The following is a 23,475-nucleotide window of genomic DNA, read 5'->3' on the forward strand; positions in this document are numbered from 1 at the left end:
GGTACATAAAATTTGGATTAAGCTAATGAAACTGGAGTTTATGAAACTAAACAATGCGTGTGATGATTCACCTGCCATCATCGTGTGATGAATGTAAACGGTTATAGGTCACAACTTTTTTTTTTTTTTTTACAAAAAAAATAAATAAATAAATAAATGAAAGGATTTTTATTTATTTATTTTTTTAAAGATACTTGTCACATTTGTCTATGTGAGTCCTTCATGGACAAACTCGATTTTTTCCTGAGGATCACCTGTACTCATTTTATGTAAGTAGTTACTATGATAAAACAACATTTTATTTATATATTAGTATAACTCAGTTGAATTGTGGGTATGTGTCTGTACCATAGAAAAAGAAACCCTAAACATTGTCTGTTGATAGCCGTGTGGTTGTGTTGGTCCCTTGACCAATTCCAATCTCTCAGATGTCTCCAGGGGACCTCTGAGATGCCAACCATTGTCAACTCCCGCAAACTGAAGAACTGGCATAAACTCAAAACTTCTAAATATACAAAAATACCATGTCTGGATCTTTTGTTTTACTCCATCACTCCCAGCTGACTACCCATTCTACTTTTGATATTCATCCGAATGTCTTTGTGCGCCTTGGTTATAACCATTTTTTTTTTTTTTTTTTTTTTAAAATTTCAAAAGATTTGCCTTTTTTTTATGAATCATTTCCTAACACTTCCTGGTCCTGGCTAGAGGAGGGGGAGGCCAATAATAAAAGAAAAATAATGAATGAATTTTTAGATATTTTGAAAAGGGAAATTGTCAGTATTTTTTTTTCTGTTCTGAAAGTATTATTTTTAAATTCAGTATGTAAAATCAATTTTAGTAAAATCAAACGAGGTCAATTACGTGACATTTTCAGACTTCCCCTGCCCTGCCCCAACTTGTCAGGAACCATAATTTTTCCAGCTATAATCAATATTTGAATCTTTTAAAAGAACCATTCAGCATTGATGTTAGATTTAATGTAAAAAGAAGTGTAGAAACTTTGTATAAAGTTGTGGACAATCCAGAATTTTCATTATGCCAACAACCACTTACCAACTTTTGATTTGGGGGGGGGGGGGATAATTCAACACAATTTCACATATTTGTGAAAAAGAGCAATTATTGTCACTTTGGTCATTTTCATACATATAAGCAAAGTCATTGAGAAAGTCATAAAAATAAATATTCTTTTTATGCATTCTTATAATTATGGTTAATCCAAACATCAACAAATAAGAATGAAGAACGTTTTTCCATTCTTAAGTTTCTCAATTTTATTTAAGTTTAATGTCAGAATTTTTTTTATAGACTTATTTACAATGCTTAAATTATCAAGAAAAAGAACAAATAAATTGATATAAAAAGAAAATGAATAAAACAAGATAAAGAACAAAAATGTAAGAAAACGTCCTGTTTCAGACATAATTTCAAATATGAAATTATTTAGTGAAAATAATTTGTTTGTTTTGATTAATTTTTTTTTCAATATTTTCGCTAAAAAGTAATCAAAACATTTTTTAAAGAATTATTTCAGAAAAAAAAAAGTGTTATAAATATATGAACATACATAAACGGAAAAAAATGAATAGATTTAAAATAAATAAAACTAAAAATTACATTCATTGTTTCTCAGAAGATAAAATGTTAAAATGTTTCTTTGGTGAAAGTTTAATTTCAAAACTACTTAATTGAATAAAATTTAGGGTACTTCTACAGAATTTGGACTGAATGTTTTTTTTTTTAACCATTATCTAAGTCCGTTTTGTTCAGTTCAAAACCTGTAGAAGCACCAATTTATGAGTTCAGTTTAACTGTATTTTGTGTGAAAATTATGTAAAAAAAACTTTTTTTAAATCTCATCCTCACAATAAAAATATCTTAATGTCATTTGAAACATTATCTAAACATGATATTTTGTTTTACATTTTACAGTGTAACCCTGATATAATAGACTTTCATACAGTGCCTTCTCCATTATATCCAGACTACATGGATATTGGGATTTCTTATATCCGGGTTACACTGTACATTAACACAGGCTCTAATTTGGGACCAGAGAAAATCTCTCTTATATCCGTTTTTCTTATATTCAGATCTCTTATATCCGGATTACACTGAATATAATGTTTAAGTACATATTAATTGTTTTACATTTTATGTAATGTTTAAGTACATATTAAAACGTATTCAATTGTTAACATTAATATCTCTGAAAACGATGCAAAGAAATATTGTCGCGCCGCCAAATGGAAAACTTTTCACTAAGTGACCCCCCTCCCCCTAAATTAGCCTACCCACTCCCTACTGAATAGATATCATCTTGGTACCACAAATGCCATTTGACCGTGCGGGGCCAAGGGAAATGACCACCCTGGTTTTCAGTCTCAAGTGTCCAAGAAAAAAACCCAAAGCTAAGTAAAATCCTTAACTGTTTCGCATGAAATTAAAACAAATATTCTTTACATTACCAGGCATATTGTAACCGATATTTTTCTCCACTTAAATAGACCATTTCGCAGTTTACAATCCCATCTCACTTAAATAATAAGTCAATGCTATAGTAAAGACAAACTCGGTAAAAAAAAAGAAATTATGCTAATTTATTTAGAGGATATGAAAACTTTATTTAAGTACGATACTTAATATAATCAGCCATCGAAAGGCAATTTTTTTTTTTTTTTTTTTTTTTTAAATTAAAATAACGTTAATAAGAAATCAGTGACCCCCCCCCCCTTCCTTGTACACTGTCATTTCCTTTCCGGACACCTCTTCCGAACCTATGCTCTTGATCCCTTGATCCATCGTTTCATCAAAATACGAAGACGATGGGCTCCTATGTCTTACACAACAATTTATCAGTCTGTACAATTGTCTATAAACTGATATCACCAAAATTAGATAAGCTGTTTTAAATTTCCTCTTTTGACAAAATTACCAATCGAAATGCAAACGGGTTTTCCTTTACAATAGAGGATAGAACTGAAGCAGTATACTTAATATGTACAATACGTGCGTACTAAACTAAACCACCTTTGCTAACTATATATAATCGCCTGTACTGAATCCTCATCAGCTCACAACTTTCTGTATCCCCAGACTCTTAATTTCTCAAATCTTATATCACCAAGACATCCTTCTGAATAGATACAAGAATTCTCCTGAGCAGCTCAACATCCAGTGATCATATATCTAATCCTCATGAAATTGCTTATATCACTGAATATTACCTTAAATTTTCTTTCTATCCCTAAGCTAAGTAGAACACCTCATAGTACTCTATTCAACTACTTTTAAAATTAGATACACCCAGCTGCAATATTAGAAGTGCCTTGTCCCTGACCTAGACTATGGACTTGTACAACAAACCATGAAACTATTGTACCTAAAATTCCTCTCAAAACTGAAAAATACTGCTGATTGTATACTAAGTACCCCCTATAGATACTTTACCTCCAAGATGACTGCCTTGTCTGTTTTGCATGACAAACCTTCTTATTTTTTACTTAAATTCTCTTTCTCCTGATCACTAACAAATCAAACTGCTCTATTTCTCAAGTTGTCACTAAACCTAATCCGTTTCACGTAACTTAGAGGGGTCCTTGCTCTCCGCCCTTGACCCTAACAGACTCGTAAATCGATACCCATTAACAACCAAAATTTCCTAGGCATGCTCCTGATTAAAACTCCTAACCCATAACCAAGCTTCTAAGTAAATACTTACTAGCCATAGTCCTATACACAGACTTAAAGTAATCTATAATGAACAGCAACCATTAATATCTCTTTGTTAAGAGATAGTATTGCAATAATCATTACACAAACTAAACCGGTACTCATTGAAATAAAAACTTCCGGATATTAAGAGAAAGGCGAAGTCATTCTCCTTCGTTGTAGTCTAAAGGCAACTTACTCAAATTGTCTAAAATTCCATGCATTTGTATACAATACTACTTATCCATCCATCTATATTTAACTATACTTACAGAATATGCAATAACCTATATCTATCAGGTATAACTGCACTCCATATCAAATGTTCTCTTGTATCTATACTGAGCATATCTTATCTTTCAGTCTTACTAAATATTCGGTTTGGGCACCAAATCATAATTTCTAATAGCAAGTAAATCATACCCTAACACTTTATCCTAATCCTAAACCTACTAAACCATATCTAATCATCCATTCCTAAACTTACAAAACTATATCTAACCATACATTAACTCGTCTCTCTTAATCCAATACTGTAGCAAATTTAGCTGCTTCCACTGCACGAATTTTCACCTATACCCTCTCTCAGTAAAAATGAAAATGGAAGCATAGTAATGCCCTTTTTTAACCAGGTTTGAGGAGTGAAAATTTTAACCTAAATAAAAGTTAACCTAAATGCCCGATTTTTTCAGGAAATATTAACCTAAATAACCAATAAATATTAACTACCCATGTGGGGTCGCAGAAATACCTGGACTAGGACCCAGGCGCGGGGCGAACCCCCCTCGGAGCTGATGGACCCGTAGGTCTTCCTAGGTCATCCGTCTAGGAGAAGGAAAACTCTGAAACTAAACCTAGGGGAGGGAGGCCTCTTCAGTCCTGGACGACAACCTTCCTAGAGCTGGTGACTCAAACAAATCACAGGTTGGCAAACCTAAACTGCTTAAGGAGGAGATAGGCTCTGTCTATCGCCCGGCTTTCATACTCCTTCTTTGCCTATTGGTCAGGCGTAGAGGTACTATCACAGGGACTCGGCTGAATCACCCAGTGGTTGACCTTGTTTCCTGACTAGGGCAATGAACACCGCTTCTCCCCACTCCCGCCACATCCCATCCCCCTAAACTGGACACAGTGGGGTGCTTCAGTGCCATATATGTCGGTGCAGTTGGACTGGGCTGGCTTTGCCTAATGGATTGAGGGTACTGGATTGACAGTTCCTGGCTGCTGTTTCCGACTGATAGTACAGGTGCCCTAACTCTTTGGTAGCGCTTAGAGCGGCTGCTCCATCAACAGTTGTAAAATATCGGGATGTTTGTAGTGCCATGTCGCGCATGGAAAGGGACCCTGCACTCATTCCCGGTGGGCTTTCCTGAGGCCACAATCCTGCGGGTGAGGACAGCTGATTGTCTACTTGTATTGCATGTCTGGTATTCTGCACAACTACTTGTCCAGCACCCCCTCACTCATCCACCCTAACTGAAACTTTTAAATAAAATAAAATGAAATGACAGCTCAAGCAAAAGTTACGTTTAAACCAGGACCAAACTCAAAGAAAACCAACCTGCCTCCTCCCTTGAGGCTTGCATTTACTAATATCCGCGAGCTTAGAACTAACTTAGATGATGTTGAGTCATTTCTCCTTGTAAACACCCCGGATATCTTAGCATTAAGTGAAACTAACCTTCACTGCTCCATTCCCTCTAACCACTTTAACATGCCTGATTATCGCCCACTCTACCGTAAGGACTCGGACAGACATATGCATGGACTTGGAGTCTATATTCGTAACACCCTCCCCCTGACTAGAGAAATAAAACTAGAATCAGAGGACCAGGCTTTTATGTGCTTCAGACTAAATATGCAACACAATATTAGCTACTTGTATTTTCTCTACCGCTCTCCCTCAAACCAAGACTGTACCCTAATAAACAAAGTCTCAGACAGCATAGATATAGCACTCTCCCTTGATACTAGCGCACAAATACATGTATTTGGTGACTTCAATGTCCACCACAGTAACTGGCTAGGATTCTCTAATCACACAGACGTAGCTGGTAGCGCAACACATAGCTTCTCTATATCCCATTCCCTATCTCAGTTGGTTACATTTCCGACACGTTTCCCAGACCAGCAAGATCAACATGCCTCACTTCTAGATCTCTTTCTGACAACGGTTCCCAATGACTGTACAACAAATGCCCACAGCCCACTCGGGAATGCTGATCACGCTGTGATAATGGTAGAAATCAGCCTAAATTCTCGCCCTAAAACTGAAGACCCACTACTCAAAACAACGAGGTATTACAAAAAGGCTGATTGGGAAGCCATCAGGGAGATCATCAGAGATGCCCCATAGCAAAATATCTTTACTCTTCCAGCGGAACAGTGTGCAAATGAGACCACTGAATGGTTCAAAACTGCTATTGAAGCACATGTTCCCGCACGGAAATTCTATAGCAAGCCCCACTCCCCCCAATGGTTTACTTCTGCTTGTGCAGCTGCCATTTGTCAAAGGCAGCATGCATTCTGCAGATTCAACCGACATAAGTCCAGCTCAAATAAACAAAAGTTTATAGAAGCTAGAAATAATTGTAAGAGAGTGATAGAGACAGCTAAGACAGATTACTCTGAAACCACCAGAAAACGCATCGAAGCACAGAAATTAGGAACCCGGGATTTTTGGAAAATCTACAACAGCGTAGTAAATAATGGACAGTCAACTATTCCCCCACTATCAAACGATCATGAGGTTGCTTGCACGGCAACTGACAAGGCTAATCTGCTTGCCAGTCGGTTTGCCTCAAACTCCACACTGAACTCGGTACACCACTCACTCCCTGATTTTCCTCTGCGAACAGACGCCTTACTAGAAGATTTGAAAATCACCCCTTCTCAGGTACATGCTATTATAAAAAACCTAGACACCTCAAAAGTGTGTGGACCAGATCTTATCCCGGCTGTGCTATTAAAAAAATGCTCTGCCGAGGTTGCTCCAGTTCTGTCCAAACTTTACAATAAATGCCTTAACGAATCTTGTTTTCCCGACTGCTGGAAAACCGCCTCTGTGGTACCAGTCTTCAAGAATTCTGGTGAAAGAACTGACCCACTAAATTATCGCCCCATTAGCCTCCTCCCGCTTTTCGCCAAAATATTTGAGTCCTTAGTTAATCAAGCCCTAGTCCAGCACCTAACAGCTGCTAAACTCCTGACCGACAAACAATATGGATTCAGGCAAGCCTGTTCAACAGCAGATATCTTAACTGTAGTTTCTGAACGTATATACCGTTCATTGGATAAAACAGGGGAGGGTAGAGCGGTGGCCCTCGATATATCTAAGGCTTTTGACAGGGTATGGCACGATGGTCTTCTAAGGAAAATTAGATCATATGGAATCACTGGAAGAATTCATAATGTAATTAAATCCTTCTTAAGTAATAGAAAAATCAAAGTTGTCCTCGACGGTCGTACATCCAAACAATACGACATAAATGCGGGAGTACCTCAGGGGTCTATCCTTGGACCTCTATTATTCCTGATATTCATAAACGACCTCCCTGATAAAATTGTTTCGGAGATGGGTATATTTGCCGATGACACCACTCTCTATAACAGATATGAGGGGAAAACAAATGAACACATATCCAAGGAAATGGCAGAAACACTAGAGGATGACCTCCAATCCGTAGTGGAATGGGGACAAAAATGGTTGGTCACATTCAATGCTGCTAAGACTAAGCTTGTTTCCTTCAATAACTACAAGAAACCTTCTCTACCACCAATAGCAATGGCCAAGAACACATTACCTGAAAGTACTTCTTTTAAACTGCTCGGGCTAACGTTTACAGGGAATATGAACTGGAATAGATACATTGAGAGCATTGCCAAGGCTGCTGCAAGGAAGGTTGGCTCTCTCTACCGTGCTAGAAAACTACTTACTTATACCTCTATAAAGCAACCATTCGCCCATGTATGGAGTACTGTTGTCACATCTGGGCTGGTGCATCTGCTTCTTGTCTCTCGCTCCTGGACAGGGTTCAAAAGAGAGTCGCCAACCTGATAGGTCCTGAACTGTCATCTAGGCTTCAACCTCTGTCCCATCGACGAGATGTTGCATCCCTCTGCCTGTTCTACAAATACTTTAATGGTGAATGCTCTGATGAACTGCAAACACTTGTACCTCCCCGACGTAACTACCCCCGACAAACCCGACAAGCTATTAAGTCTCATCCCTTTACAGTAGAGATCCCTAGGTGCAAGAAAGCCTTTTACTCCAATAGTTTCTTCCCCAGAACTGCGGGTCTTTGGAACTCCCTTCCGGGATTCTGCTTTCCCAACTGCAACGATATGCAGAAGTTCAAGTGTAATGTCAACAAACATCTTTCTAATCTCCCTTCATAATGACCCCACTAATTAAGTCCCTGATAGTAGCTCCCTGCTTCAAAGTGGCACTGTGCCTTGTTTGGGGTGAAAATTGAATAAAAAAAAAAAAAAAGTTTGTGCACAGAGTTAACATAGAAGTGAATGAAATTATCCAGGTGCAACTCTTTCAAGATAAACATCATCATTGTCCTTGACCTTCTGTGCTAACAACCTGAAAACTTATAGATGCGCTCAACATACAAACCTTCCCTTTGATTTGAAATTTGATATGCTATTTTAAATTCATCAAAAGACTCAAATCTACAAACCTTTATAATATATTACATGAATTGGAATGGAACAAGATCTTGAATATTTTTATTTTTACACAGTGCAATTTTTTTCCTCAACTTAGTATTAAATAAGTGTACCAAGATGAAGTGAATATTTGATAGTATTTTTAATATAAATACAGCCTCTATACAGTAATATGCAATGTTTAAAATATTTTTAATATAAATACAGCCTCTATACAGTAATATGCAATGTTTAAAATATTTTTAATAAGTCCTCACGCAAAAGAACAGGACACAAAATGTTTTAAATAATAATAGAATAACAATAACAAAGACTTTCGCTGGCGAGGACTACTATTGACTGTAACCAGTTATACAATCCTTTTGAAATTTTCATCTGTACTGAATATTTGTTAATAAAACCTATATGAAATATGTTCCTTATTAAATTTGAAAGATTTTCTATTCTGAAAGAAGTTTAAAAAAATTTAATCTAAAAAAGTTATTTTAAAGTTTTTGTCAAAAAAAAAATTAAGATTTTCTCATTATTCAGACCTGTAATAATACAAAGAGGGGGTTGCAAAAATGAGTTGTGGTGTGAGGAAAACTACAAACTGAAATAGAGAGAAGGAGAGTTTTAAAATATAATCTTAAAAAGATAACATACAAGTCATAAAAACATTTCATCCAAGGCATGTAAATTGTTAAACAAAATGTTTTTACTATAGGCTTTAAAAATAAAGGTACAAGATTCAATTTGAAATTATTTATCTTCAAAGTGCACTTTTATAAGTTTTACAAAGTAAGGTATAAAAATTTAATTTAAATTGAATGAAAAAATTACCTTGGATTTATTTTATGTAATGTACATTCTGTTGCACTTAAAAAAAAATAATTGAAAATTTTATATCTATATCATTAATTGCTAGATGAAAGATAATGTTTTTAAATTGCAACAAAATGTACATTAAATAAAATAAATTCAAGGTCATTTTTTGATTCAATTTAAATTAAATTTTTATACCTTACTTTGTAAAATTTATAAAAGTGCACTTTGAAGATAAATAAATTTCAAATTGAATCTTGTACCTTTATTTTTAAAGCCTATAGTAAAAACATTTTGTTTAACAATTTTCATGCCTTGGATGCAATGCTTTCCTAACTTGTATAAATATAGTCTCTATACAGTAATATGCAATGTTTAAAATATTTTTAATATAAATACAACCTCTATACAGTAATATGCAATGTTTAAAATATTTTGATTTAAAAAAAAGAATTGGAATATATATACAGCATTTTTTTCTTTTTTAGATTAAATGAGGAGAAATACCTTTGTATTGAACACATGGTTGATACTGAGCAGGGCTCGAGGTGACAGTGTCATATCACGGATGCTGTGGTAATGACACATATCCTGGGCCAGCTTATGCTTATCATGAGCAAGGAACTCCTCTCGCATTTTGTTCAAATCCTCGATAGGAACTCCTGAAAGTAAATAAAATAATTCAACAAAAAATAACAAACAATGTAACAAAAAAAATAAATAAATTAAAAAAAAAAAAAAAAAAAAAAAACTGAAATATACAAACCCATGTATTATGATTATAACCTTTTGGCTGTTCTAGAATTACACTTTATCTTTCTGTTCTTAATCAGACTGAAATTTTATAAAATTTTTGTCCCAATTCAGAGCGCCCCATTTTTTTTTTTTTTGGAAAGCTAGATTTTCCCCACATTAAAATTAACCATGTCTAATTCTTCCCTTGTGGAATAATAAATAGGATCTGTTCCATTAGATTGATCCAAATGACACTGATGAGCATCAGGTTAGAATGATAAAAATAAGTTCATGGAATATACATATGAAACTTGGAACAAAAGTGGCATTTGGTCAGAAATAGAATTGTAATGTAAAACATAAAATGCTTACTTGTAATCAGTATTTTTTGCCCATTTATGAAGACAGAAGTCTTAATACTCTGTATTTAGACGAGCATTTCTGCTTTAAGCACTACTAGCGAAAATGTTTGCAAAATTTCAATGTATCACTTCAGAATTATAATACGATTTTGTTGCAATAATCTCAATGAAAATGTATGACTTCATTATGTTATCATAAAAACAACCAGAAGGATATTTCAGTGTGTGTGCAAAGATTTAGCGATTAACTAAAGCAGAACTCTTCACTCGCAAGAGAAAAGTAGTTGCGCTTATAATGGACGAGAGATACAGCAAACATGTGGACATCATCAAGTTTGTTGAGCCAAAGGAATTTTTTAATATCATACACATCTACCTACAGTATACAAACACAAATTAAAAAATGTTTTTACTTCTATTTTCCTTCAAAAGCAAAACCAATAGAATCTAGGCCATTGTTGAAATCCCCCCACCCCACCCACCATTGGCTGAGGGATGACTTTGATCATCTGCTGTTCTAATATGTACACCCTCCCAGAGTTTGCCTTCCCCTTTTGAGAAGGGATTGATTTATTACTAATCGCCTGAGGCGCTCCTACTGAGGAATGTAGGCAAGGGTTACTCAGGCATTTTTTGCAAGCCAGTGTACTCTTCCTCCAGAGTGCTGGCTTTTCAGATCTCATTTTCCAACCCTTGTGTCACACCACACACCATCCTGCCGTGGGAAGGAGATAAATAACTTCAGCATGTCTGAAATTTCGTAGACTGCAAATCAGTGAACTTATGGCATACTTAACTTGTATGTTTACTTATCTGAAGTTTACTACTTATTGAGCAACCGCCTCTGGGCTTTTTGCCTAACACATGAGGATTTCTTCCTAGGGGAGATGTCAGAGTTGCTTGCAATGTGTTTTTTTGTTTCATTTTTATCATGAAGTAATGATTTACAACCCTGTATATTTTGTAACCAATAACATGTTTTTAAAGCCGATTCAAGCCCACCCACCACAAACATTTGATACTGTCGAAGGTTTTAGCATTGCCATTGCCAAGTTCTATGTCATGGAACACATTAACACTAAACAGCACATTTAATTACATTTGCTGATTTTATCTATTATTATACTACAGCTGAGTTAATCAACGCTTGTTTCCTTACGGTTTTTTTTCTTATATATTTTAATTGCACAAATAAATGCAAAAATAGTTCAGATTGAGTAATGCTTTAAAAAAGAAGAAAAAAAACAACATTTTAGTTGTTTTAATTATCCATAATTTGCAATCAACTCATCAAGCGACCTATCTCTAAGTTTAAATCTATCATTCTCATACTCACTTTACATTGTTTGCAACTCCCTTCCTTTGTGTGTGTGTGGGAGGGGAGGGGGTACTTGTGCTTCAGGCAGAAGCAAAACATTGAAATGGTTCATTATAAACTAAAGGATTATCAGAATTGTATTACTATTTAACCTAAAGAGAAAAAATATGCAGAAGCGACTTATTTTGGAGTTTGTTTTTTATGATATTTAACTGGTTTTGCAAACCCACTTTTTTTCTGATTCTACTAATCTCACCTGAGCATAATGTGTGACCCATGTTTTTTTTCTAGTCTTTTTTACAGGATAATCAAGAATCTCTGAAGAATCTAGGAAGAAACTGTATTAAAATTCATTCAGTTAATCCAATCTAAAATTCAGTGAAAATAACTGCAAACTTGTTGAACAATAAAAGTCTTGTTTCTTAAAAGTAAAAAAATTAATTTTTTTTTTTTTAATTAAAAATTCATTGCGACAAACAGAATCACTGGACAAAGCTTATTATAGATTAATGATGGAATGATTTTAATATTTGACCCCCCCCCTCATATATTCTGATACAATTACTGATCTCATTATGAATTACCAATTCCAATTGTTTTCAAGTCTAAATATTTAGTTATAAAGTTTGTTTGTTTTTATTTTTAGATTACCTTAAAACCTATATAATGTGTGTATACACTTTTTCAAACATGAAAATACACTTGTGAAGATGGATCTATAGATTTGACTAGTAGTTTCTGATCAATAAATATTTATCATTTTACCACGAGTACCAACTACGGGAAATTTTATTTTAAACTAATAAAATGAAAAGCAAACAATTAAAAAAAAAAACGTTTCTGGCATTTTGATTCCAAAGGGTTCAGATCTTTTTTATTACAATTAATTGTCCCAACACTATTATAAATTAGCAGTACACCATGAAAATTCCATGGAATGAGAAACACACTGAACCACCAAATGTTTTAATAAAGCTGATATGTTTTTGGATTGCACAAAAAATTAGCTATTTGGAGAGAAAAACTAATAGCACGCAACAAGAGTTTAACATTTCTTTAAAAATAGTGCCTATTGTATTTTAAAAATAGAACTAACCCAAATGAGAGTCCAGCACATCTTGGCAGACAATGTTAATTTATTTTGCCCTATTTCTTTCAAATGTTCCCTTTTTACTAAAGGTTTCACTGACTTCTTTCTTCAGTGAAGAACCACTGCCTATCAAAATTACAAGTTCTTTTCTCACACCATTACAAAAATTATCATATATTATGATATTTGAACACGAGAGTACATCAAAGGGAGGCCACTCTCATATTCTTCTTCAGGATTGCCAGATTGGTCTTTCTAACGCCAAATTTCGTGAACTTGTCCTTTTTTATTTAAAGTGCAATGTATGGACTAACTAAGGAAGGAACAAGCCGAATATTATATAAATTATCTTGGATGAATCAGATCGGCTCATTTCTGCTATTTCAAACCAAAGTGTGAAAGACCATAAACATGGTAACATCTAAAACAATCAAAAACTCATGTAGTTAACAACACAAGCATTTTTAACTGTTAGTGTCAACTCCACCACCGATAGGAGTCAAGGGTATCAAATTCATCTAAAGGCAATTACATTCTGTAGAGTAGTTCAATATTCGCACATGATTGTATCCGCTCAAACAACTTTATCAAATCCAAGCAGCACCATTAAAATCAACAAAATGTTACCAACCATCTGATATCGAATCTCTTCCACCTCAATAAAAACTGGAGTCACTGGACTGAAATAAAACTAGAGCTAAGTTCAAATCAGTACACACCAGCTGTTTCATTTACACTTAATGGTACTATTTAGTTTTTACAGCCCCCCCTCCACCGTTCAAACAAAAATAGAATTTAAATAATCTATCAAGTTCAATATCTTTTTCTTTTTGTACTATGTGAATAACACCAACGATTTTCTCTTCATATCAGAATTCATGATTTTAAAATCAAATTGTTTCCAAAACCGACTTCACAATCACAATCTTCACAAGGCTGCTTCCCAACTACATCATTGTCTAATGTGAAAACTTGCTTGGATAATCAATTCTCTTAAGTAAACGTTTGTCCATCCCACTTATTGTTTTGATCCTCTGGTGGTGGTGGTGGTGGTGGTGGTGGTGGTGGTGGTGGTGATGTTCATTGTCCAAATGACAATCTCTAACCCTTATCCTTGAGTGGCTATCATGCCTTGGTAAGTGATGATACATCAGTAAAAAAAAATTTTTTTTTATCAAAAAGAAATTAGCATTATTGTAGAGTTGTTTCCATAGCAACGTTCATGATACTACTGGGGGGGGGGGACTCACTAACTTTTTGTGAAATATATGAATAGCAAAGTGAAAGACCATAAAGGTAACAGGAAATGGTTGATCAGCTGGCATCAGCATGGGAAAGGTCGACATGGAGTGCTTGGTTACTTCATCAATATTGGAGGTTAAAATGTTAAAATGTGAACATCACTGAGCTGGAGAAACAGTTTGGTAAATCTGATCAATCTCTCTAGTCGAAGATGATCAGGTGTGAATACCACACCAAGGATGAATGACTGAAAACTGAAAAGGATGGATAACACATTGAATGTTTAGTGGATAAGTTGTCCTGAATTGGTAGATAGAATTGCACAAGTTGTAGCGAGTGATTTGTCCTGAAAAGAACAGTTTGTCTTCAGATGAACAAATAAAATGTCAGTGTCGGGTTAGGAGAAAGGCATGTCAGATGCTGAGCTTTGTTTATGGGCTTATCAAGTTGACAGCTGAGCAGGCAGGAGGATATCAACAGTCGAACAAAGACGACAAAACATCAGTGGAAGCAGGATTCCAAATAACTGGGGCATCAGCAGGAGCAGCTGATCAAGTCAATAGCTAAATTGAAAATTGGTGCAAGTCATAGATTTATGGACTGTTAAAGCTAGCTGAAATTACAAAAAGCAGCCTGTTACTAGAAAAAAATTAATTAAACCAACAATTAAATATAATGTTGGGGCTGAATACCAGATACAAGTGGGTCACAGAGTTATTCAGGGATAAAGGACATAAGCAAATCTATGTTGCATGGCCCCTAAAGCCCTTTTTTTTTTTCAGCTTTGGTCACTGATTATATTAATAGAAATGCTCAGTAGATTAAAAACCAGCCAACAATGAAAGGTGAATATGAATCGTTTGGTCAACAATATCCGGTTTTGATAGTAAGGAGTTATTAGCAAACCAAGACAAGGAATGGTGAGTCCGGTTCATTACAATACAAATAAAATATTTTCTTTGAGAATGAGATGACGAGATATAAGGTATTATCTGGTCTTCAGGGTAGGATTAACTGTAGTATTTGTTCTGATCTCAAGAGAAATCTTCAGTTGCAGATTTTTTTTTCACCCTTCCAGATTGTCTCTTATTTTCCCACTTCACATTAAATTGAGCTTGTATCACATCCAGTTTGTAAATAGCGATGAGATTAGAAATATAAAATCATCTTAAATTATAGCAACAGTTTTTATTAATTTCAAAAATTCCTTTGGCTTGGTTTCATCTAATTCATTGCAAATCAACTCTTTCCAGGAGCAATTTAATTCTGAAATGCAAACGATTCGTTGAATACTATTCTTTTGCTGAATATAGTTTACTTAAAGAAGCTGTTATGGAAATTGAACCGGAAGTATATGGCCTTCATGGTGTCCTTTGTGAGAAACCTGAACATCAGTTTGATCCTAACAATAGTTCATCTTTGCGGTTGCCAGTGGTATGGTTGCTATCTTTTTTAACCGCCACTCACATAATAGTCTATGAGATTACAATTAAGAGAGTTGGAGGCATGACATCAAGATGAGCCTGCGACTACAGATACGGCTTTCCAACGGCCACTCTCTTCACCCAGTGCTTGATGACAATAGAAACCAACTCTAAATCGAGTCACTCCTTTTTCAAAAATGAGGGGCAGCATGATCTGGTTTCTGCTGGAAACACTCAAAGACCATTACAGTTTGAGAGAACTTAGCCTACATGATATGCAGGACTTTCATCTAAAAAGAATCAGAGCATGTTTGCCTCAATTGGTTTGACCTTGTCGAGAAATTTCTTAGCTTTTATAAAATGGTTCTCTTGGCTCTTGCAACTCTTGTACGAGGGGAGTGCAATAAGTAATGCCCCTGACTCACTTCCCATAGCAGTAGAGCAACAAAACTTGGCACAGTTATTAGACTTTCTCTACATAGGAACCACCCAGAATTATGCAGTTATCCCATCGTTTGATGCAGCTCTGGAGACCGTTTTTGTAGAACACCCAAGGTTGGTCCTCCAACCACGACGTGACTTCAGAAATCAAGGCTGCATCATCTGAGAAACGCTTTGTTTTCAAAAACAACTTCATGGCTGGGAAAAGGTAAAAGTCAAAGCGTGCAAGGTCAGGAGAGTAGGGAGGATGGCAAAGGATTTCATAACCACACGCACGTGTTTCTGATCTGGTGACATGCGAGTTGTGGACCGAAGCGTTGTCCTGCAGGAGGAGGGTACCTCTGCTGATCTTGCCCCGCTTCTTGATTTTGATAGCTTCCCTTAATTCCCTCAAAAGTGAAGCATAATAGGCTCCTGTAATTGTGGTACCCTTTGCCAGGAACTCTGTCATCACTATTCTGTCCTGGTCCCAGAAGACTGAGCATGATCTTGCCAGCGGAGGGCTGCACCCTTGCCTTCTTTGGAGGTGGTGAGTCCAAGTGCTTCCACTGCACTGACTGGGCTTTGGTCTTTGGATCATAGTGATGGACCCAGGTTTCATCCTGTGTAATCAGTCTTTTGAAAAACTTTGACTCATCTTCTTGGCACATCTCCAAATTTATCCTTGAGCACTCGACGCGTTCTCACTTCTGGAATAGTGTGAGCAACCTGTGAATCCATCTGGCAGACACCTTATGCATATGCAAATGGTCATGAATGATAGTTTCCACAGACCCTGTACTAATCTTGACATTTGGAGCTATTTGACGAATAGTAATGCGCCGATCTTCCAAAATGGTAGCCTCAACTTGATGGACAGATGCCTCATCAATGGCAGAAGGCGGGGTGGGGATCAGGTCTGGGAGCTGTTTCCACAGACTTCCGGCCATGTTTGAATTCATGATGCCAGCGTTTTACAAGGTCATATGATGGGGCATTATCGCCATAAGTTTCTTTCATTTCATCAAAACTCTCCTGTGGTGTGAATCCTTTTAAATACAAAAACCGGATCACTGCTCAACATTCGACAGGCTCCATTTCCCATCTGACTCAGTTCAAATACCTGTAAAACAGAAACCACAATTAGTTCAGAGATGTAATTTGCCACATAACCCGTAAATCATTGTATATAAAAAATTTCAGCTAGATCAGACAACTGGAAGTGGGTTAGGGACATTACTTATTGCACACCCCTCGTACAAGTAATGATGAAGGTCCTTGTTTTATATTTTCTTCATAGTCACCACTTGATGCCCATCTCTTTTACCAAGGTCCTCATTGCCTTGTCCGGATCTTGCTGTTTTTTTGTTGTTTTTTTTTTCAGCTTCTTGACAAATTTTATTATATGGACAGACTGAATGTCTGCTATAATCCTTTCTGCAATCAGTTGGAAATTCTCAAACTTACATCTGTTAACCATCAAGGCACTCAAGGAGCACCAAGTGGTCACAAACATTTGTGGACATTTTAATCCAATGTAAGCAATCATCATGCAGGTAACTTTTTCCAATATTCTGTTTTTTTCAACTCAGCATTTTTACTATTAAATACTTTAAATTGTCCCAAAATAAAAAAAAATTGTCTCTAAAATGCAAAAAAAAAAAAAAAAAAATATCAAAGTCATCCCAAACACTTTGCATGTATTAAACGTTAACTAATCAACCTTTGTTTAGTATTCAATACTTTTAAAAGAGGCTCTGCAACCATCCACAAATGCTACATTTCTCTCCTTCATAAAAGTTCTATAATTTACCAGGTTTTGTGTTTGCAGGAGTCTGAATAACAAACAGAATAAAACAACATAAGCCTCTTCACACTTTCCTTTTGTTTTGTTTTTTTTCAAGGAATTGACTCTGCCAGTATTTTAGTTTGAGATTGCTTAAAAGACTTAACATACCATCACAATTTAAATAATTTAATGTCCTCTCCTTTCTAATGTTCTCAGCATGTTTCACTTGTTAAACATTGTAAGTTTTTTTTTTCGTTAGTAGTCTCCATTAATCAGATTTAAATGACTTGAATATATGTTACTCCGATGAAGGTCTATGGAAGAAATTTCTTAAATTCAAAACAAATGTGAGTTAAATGTTGTAGCTTATTACATTCGATTTAACATCCATTTTACATGGTGGCATGTTTTGGACAGCTTTTAGAAATTGACTTCCAAATTAACCCTTCTCTGACCAAATAATTTTACTAATCTAACTATAGAACAAGCAGTTAAACTGAGATTAACTTTGGGTGACCTCTCTTCATAAGAACAGGTTTGAATCCTGTACAGATCTCATTGTCGATTTTTCCAAGTTGGTTGATAAATTGAGTTTTCTATAACACTTTATTTTTTTATTTATTTTTTTAACTTTTAGTGGCATTGATCCAGGAGGAGTTAAGCTGGCTAATTCCATAGAACACAAAGCATCCTGAACCAACACAAACCACGCACGACAGTCTACAGCAGTCAAGATAGTTATAGGCAACCAATCCTGGGATTAGAGGTCCATTAGACGTTGGTTTTGATGATGCATAACCACATCTTCAGCTGGCCTCCTAGCCATCTTCACCAATCTTGGAGTAGTTCTGGAACTATTGCTTCGTGGATGAATGCTCCCATGTTGTGGCGTGCAATATAACCAAACTAACAAAGTCATCTTTAAAAGCGCTTGATTAAAGGAGATGATCCTGCATCAAATTTAGATTTGTGCATTGGATCGCACTATCTTTAAAGTGTGTTTACTTACAATTAGAGACCGCTTGTGAATCAAACTACAATCACACACAGACATTAAAGTCAAATTTGTACAAATAACTCAATATTATTAAACCAACACCAGCTTTGTGTGATCATCTTCATAGGCCTAAGTTTGAATCCCAATTTTTTCTATGTTCTCAACCCCCGCAACTAAATCAACCATTTGATTTAGTTGTGATACTATCTGGATATTTAACAATAAGGCTTGTGTCAACTTGATTATTTTCAATTTCAATTTATTATAGTGAGTAGCCTTTCAAAGATCAGGAAGGCAACTAGATAAAAGCTAATAAACTGAGGAATACATCCTAAAGATGCACTAGATTATATTGTCAGTAATGCCATAAGCCTTAGATCATTTCAAGGTTTGGGGCCTTTTAGTATTATACCCCCCACACATACACAGACATATATATATATATATATATATATATATATATATATATATATATATATATACACACACACACACACACACACACACACTAACATGAACTAGCAAGAGCTGATCAAATTCCTGCTTGCAATCTGGCAAAAGCATTTCATGTTCTGTTTTTACAGGATAATTTTAATTAGCAGTAGCAAAAAGGTTAACTTAAGTTATTAATTAAAATCTTATATTTGAAACAAAAGCAACAAAATTGTGTAACTGTGTATTCGCCATAGACTGCTTGATCTGCTTGCAAATTTATGTCTGAACTTGGAAAGGGATGAACACTAACTAGGCACCTCCTCCATCTTACCGGGAATTATGCCAGTGTTACATTTGTTACAACAGATATGCAGAACAAGGTATTTTTTAACTTTATGACATCACAGTGAAAAGGTGAAAACTGAAATGGTATGAGCATGTCAAACGATTGTCTTGCAGGATTCTCTTGAAAAGCCGTCATAGTGCAGGAACACATCTTGAAAAGTCTAAAACTGAGGAAGACTGAGAAAATCAAAAGACAAATGAAGAAGTTCGATTACCATCTTAGCTATGATGCTCCCACCATCAAGTAGACTACAAAAGAAAGGTAGATAATGAGATTATTTTTTAATCTTATAATGAACACTGTCGACATCATTTTTTGCTTATAACGTTCAGTAATGATTTTATTTTATCAAATAAAGATTGATTTTCATCTCATCTGATATCCACTTTTATTATCACTTTACATTAATTTCATGAAACTTTTAATTGGAGATCTACTTCCATATGGCATAATCACATTAATACACTCATTTGATCACCAAAGTTAAGCAACACTGAAACTGGTCAGTACAAGATGGGTAACCATTTGGGAATACCAGGTGCTATATGTAGGAGGATGATGGCACCTCCCTGCAAAAACTAAAAACCGAACGTTATTTCCTCTAACCAGGATATACATGCAACTAGAGATCACTTGGGAATTTGATGTTGCCTAAACACTTCTTCATGCGGGAGAAGCCAATTCATTCTGCGTGGGGTGAATACCACTGGCTGACTGGCTGGCTATTTTCATGAGAAGTAGCTTCTTTTTACTTTTAATGTTTCATGAACTTCGAGGTTGATTGGTAGTTTATGAGTCTGTAACAGATAAACAGTTTTTTATTTGTGTACACACATTTGTACACTGAATTAGCATTTCATTCAAATTTATCACCTGAAATGAAATAGCAATATCTTTTACTGTATAAAATATATAAATAAAAAAAAATGTTGCAAGTCAAATCGAAAATTAATGAAAACTGTCATCTATATGGGATATTTTTTTAATTGAAAATTTATCTCAAAAGAGACTAGAAAATGTGAAGGAAGATTGCTGTATGGCTCAACATATCAAAAGAAATTTGACAAGATACTTCATCAAATGGAAAAGCTCATAAAAATGTATTGAATGGCAAATGGATAAATTGGTAACGGATGACTTTTGTCCAAACACACTTTGTAGCTAAAACAGTGTAGACAGGTCGTAATATAAATTTTGTTTCTAATCAATTTTTCGGTAGGAAGAAAACAGTGTATAAACTACTACCTGAAGCACTTACCTGTGTGATAATATAGAACCATAATCTCAAAAAAAAAAAAAAAATTTAATATATCTCTATAGAATTTTAGTAAATTAAGTATTATTAATCTTTAATATTAATAGTTAGAATACCTGTTCTAGGATGGGTTTATGTTGATTCTTCAAATCAAACCCCTACTTTTATGGTGCAAATGAAGCTTACACAAATTAAGTTATGGGTTTAGAGCATATTTTCTAAAATGTGAACCCTCATTCCATAAAATTTGCTCAAATTTGGGTAATCTGAACAATTCTGTGATTAGCTTGTATATCTCTTTCCATTGTTATCCACACTGATATTTGGGAGTCCTGTTCCAAATATTAGAACACTCGGTCCACAGTTTCTGGAGATTCTCGTTATTATATAGAAAGGGAATTAATCGATTAAATCATTGATAATAATTTCAAACTGGGATATTAGTTGAACTGTCAAATCTTAATGACGAGGTCTATTTGATTGTTTCGATTGGTTTTCAATGCAACATTCTGTGTGAGCAAATGTATACCACATATTTCCTTGTACAAATGGTATGACAGGAAAAATGCAAAATTAATCAGCAACAAAAGATATAGTAAACAGTTTGGATTTTGTTTGGATAGAAGTTCAATTCTAGTCTGGTTTACATTTTTTTTTTCTTACATACAGAATAGATGGAAATTAGAAAATGACTACAAATTTTTTTGTTTTTTTAATCTCCAGTTGTATTAAAAAGAATATGCAAAGTTCACTTTGCAACCACCTAAATATACGATATATATTCAAGTCGTGTATGCGTAGTCCCCTTCTTGTGCTGCATGTGAGATGACGCCACAAAAAAATAGTGAAGAAATGATGAAATGTGAGAAGTGTGAAGAGCCAATGTTGCCTTCACATTTTCGCCAAGTTTCAGAAAAATCTAATGGATGGAACAAAAGTTATGGGGTAAAAAATGTAATTTTTTGCAATTTTGAGGCATTTGTGACCCCTTTTGAGCTCCTGGGAACACCGAATCCCAGTGAAAACGGACAACTGATGCAGTTTCACACCTTTAGGCATATATATTTGAATTCGGCACCATGGAAAACTACTATATAGATATACATATCAAATTTTTGAGTAATATGAAAAAAGAGCTCCAAAAAGGCATGTTTTTTTTTAACCCTAAAAATCCCAGAGGGATGCAAACCAGAATTTTGCCAGGATCACCCATACTAAATTTATATTAAGAACAATGGCCTCCACATTTTGGCCAAGTTTTAAAAAAACTCTAATGGATGGATCAAAAGTTATGGGGCAAAATTGGGCCATTTTTTTTTACCTCTTTTGAGCCACTGGGCGCAACGGAAATTTTTTGTAAAAAAAAAAAAAAAAAAAAAAAAAATAAATAAAAATGTTTTTACTGTGCACATCTAAATGAAATACAATTTGTGGCAAAATTTCAGGATAAACTAATGGACGGTTATCTGGCAATAGTCCGGACGCACGGATACACAGACGCCACTGAAAACATAGGTCCCTCTCCGATAAATTTAGGGACCAAAACAATAGCATGTGTGTTATTTTGTGTGTCACACTTACATTTTTTCTTCCAAGAGACTGTCATTTAATTGTTATGACCTTCATTTCTTGTAATAAATAATTTTACCAAGAATTCTTCATAAGTTTTGGTTATAGCTGATGGCATGCAAGTCATCCATTTATTTATAAATAATTTTACTAAGAATTCATCATAGTTTTGGTTTTGATTATAGCTGAAGAAACTAAAGTTACATACATACACATATATAGATGTGTGCGTATATATACATGTGTGTGTTTATATATATATGTGTGTGTGTGTGTATATTAGTCCTCGCACGAAAGAGCAGGACATAAAATGTTTTAAATAATAATAATAGAATAACAATAACAAAGACTTTCGCTGGCGAGGACTACTATTGACCGTAACCAGTTATACAGTCCTTTTGAAATTTTCATCTCTATTTTTCTCGTTATGTACTGAATATTTGTTAATGAAACCTATATGAAATATGTTCCTTATTAAGTTTTAAAGATTTTCTATTCTGATGGAAGTTAAAAAAAAATTAATCTAAAAAAGTTATTTTAAAGTTTTTGTCAAAAAATTCAGATTTTCTCATTATTCAGACCTGTATTACAAAGAGGGGGTCGCAAAAAAATGAGTTTTTTTTTTTTTTTTTTTACCAAGTGATCACCACTTATCAAGGCCCGGAAGCCACTCAGGGATAAGGGTTATTGTAAGTACATCACGTTAGTGAGGAGATTTTATGAAGTGTTTAATTAGGGGGGCGGTTCATTAGGAATTTGTTAACATTAGACTTGAAGACATCCAAGTTGTAGTCCGGAGGGAAGCAGGCAGACGGAACAGAGTTCCACAGGCGTGCAGTTCTAAGAAAGAAGCTTTGCTCATGAAATCCGCGTTTTGATTTAGGCACAGATATAGAGTGGGGGAAATTTTTCACAGTGGATTCAGCTAGACGGGTGTTTTTCGTGAAAGATTGGCGAGGGGGGACTAGGGATTGGAGTTCAGACGAGCACCTGCCATGAAAATAACGATAAAACAAGGATAGGCTCGCAACGTCTCTTCTGTGGGAGAGGGGTTGCAGGGTAGAGAAAAGGGCATCCCCCACTAAACCACGAAGTCTATTTTGTACTCTGTCAAGGCATGATAGGCTGTTTTTGGCAGCTCCTGCCCAGATATGGCAACAGTATTCCATCCTTGGCCGTACTTGGCTTTTATATAGATAGAGAATTGCATCAGTAGTGAGATATCTTCTGGAGCGGTAGAAGGATCCCACCATCTTTCCTGCGACCTTGGCCACAGACTTGATGTACGTGTTCCATTT

At 35.2% G+C, this 23,475-nt stretch overlaps 1 protein-coding gene across 1 annotated transcript in view; it reads right to left on the reverse strand.

Moving 5' to 3' along the window:
• LOC145249513 (bleomycin hydrolase-like) overlaps window positions 1–23,475 on the reverse strand; it is a 126,880-nt gene that overhangs the window by 34,561 nt on the left and 68,844 nt on the right. Inside the window, exon 2 of the mRNA XM_080111161.1 lies at window positions 9,703–9,857. Coding sequence (XP_079967287.1) covers window positions 9,703–9,857 — 155 coding nt within the window. The remainder of the gene's footprint in view (window positions 1–9,702; window positions 9,858–23,475) is intronic.

This window comes from Euprymna scolopes, chromosome 1, assembly GCF_053919585.1.
Source record: "Euprymna scolopes isolate OS-2025 chromosome 1, ASM5391958v1, whole genome shotgun sequence".
NCBI lineage: Eukaryota > Metazoa > Mollusca > Cephalopoda > Sepiida > Sepiolidae > Euprymna > Euprymna scolopes.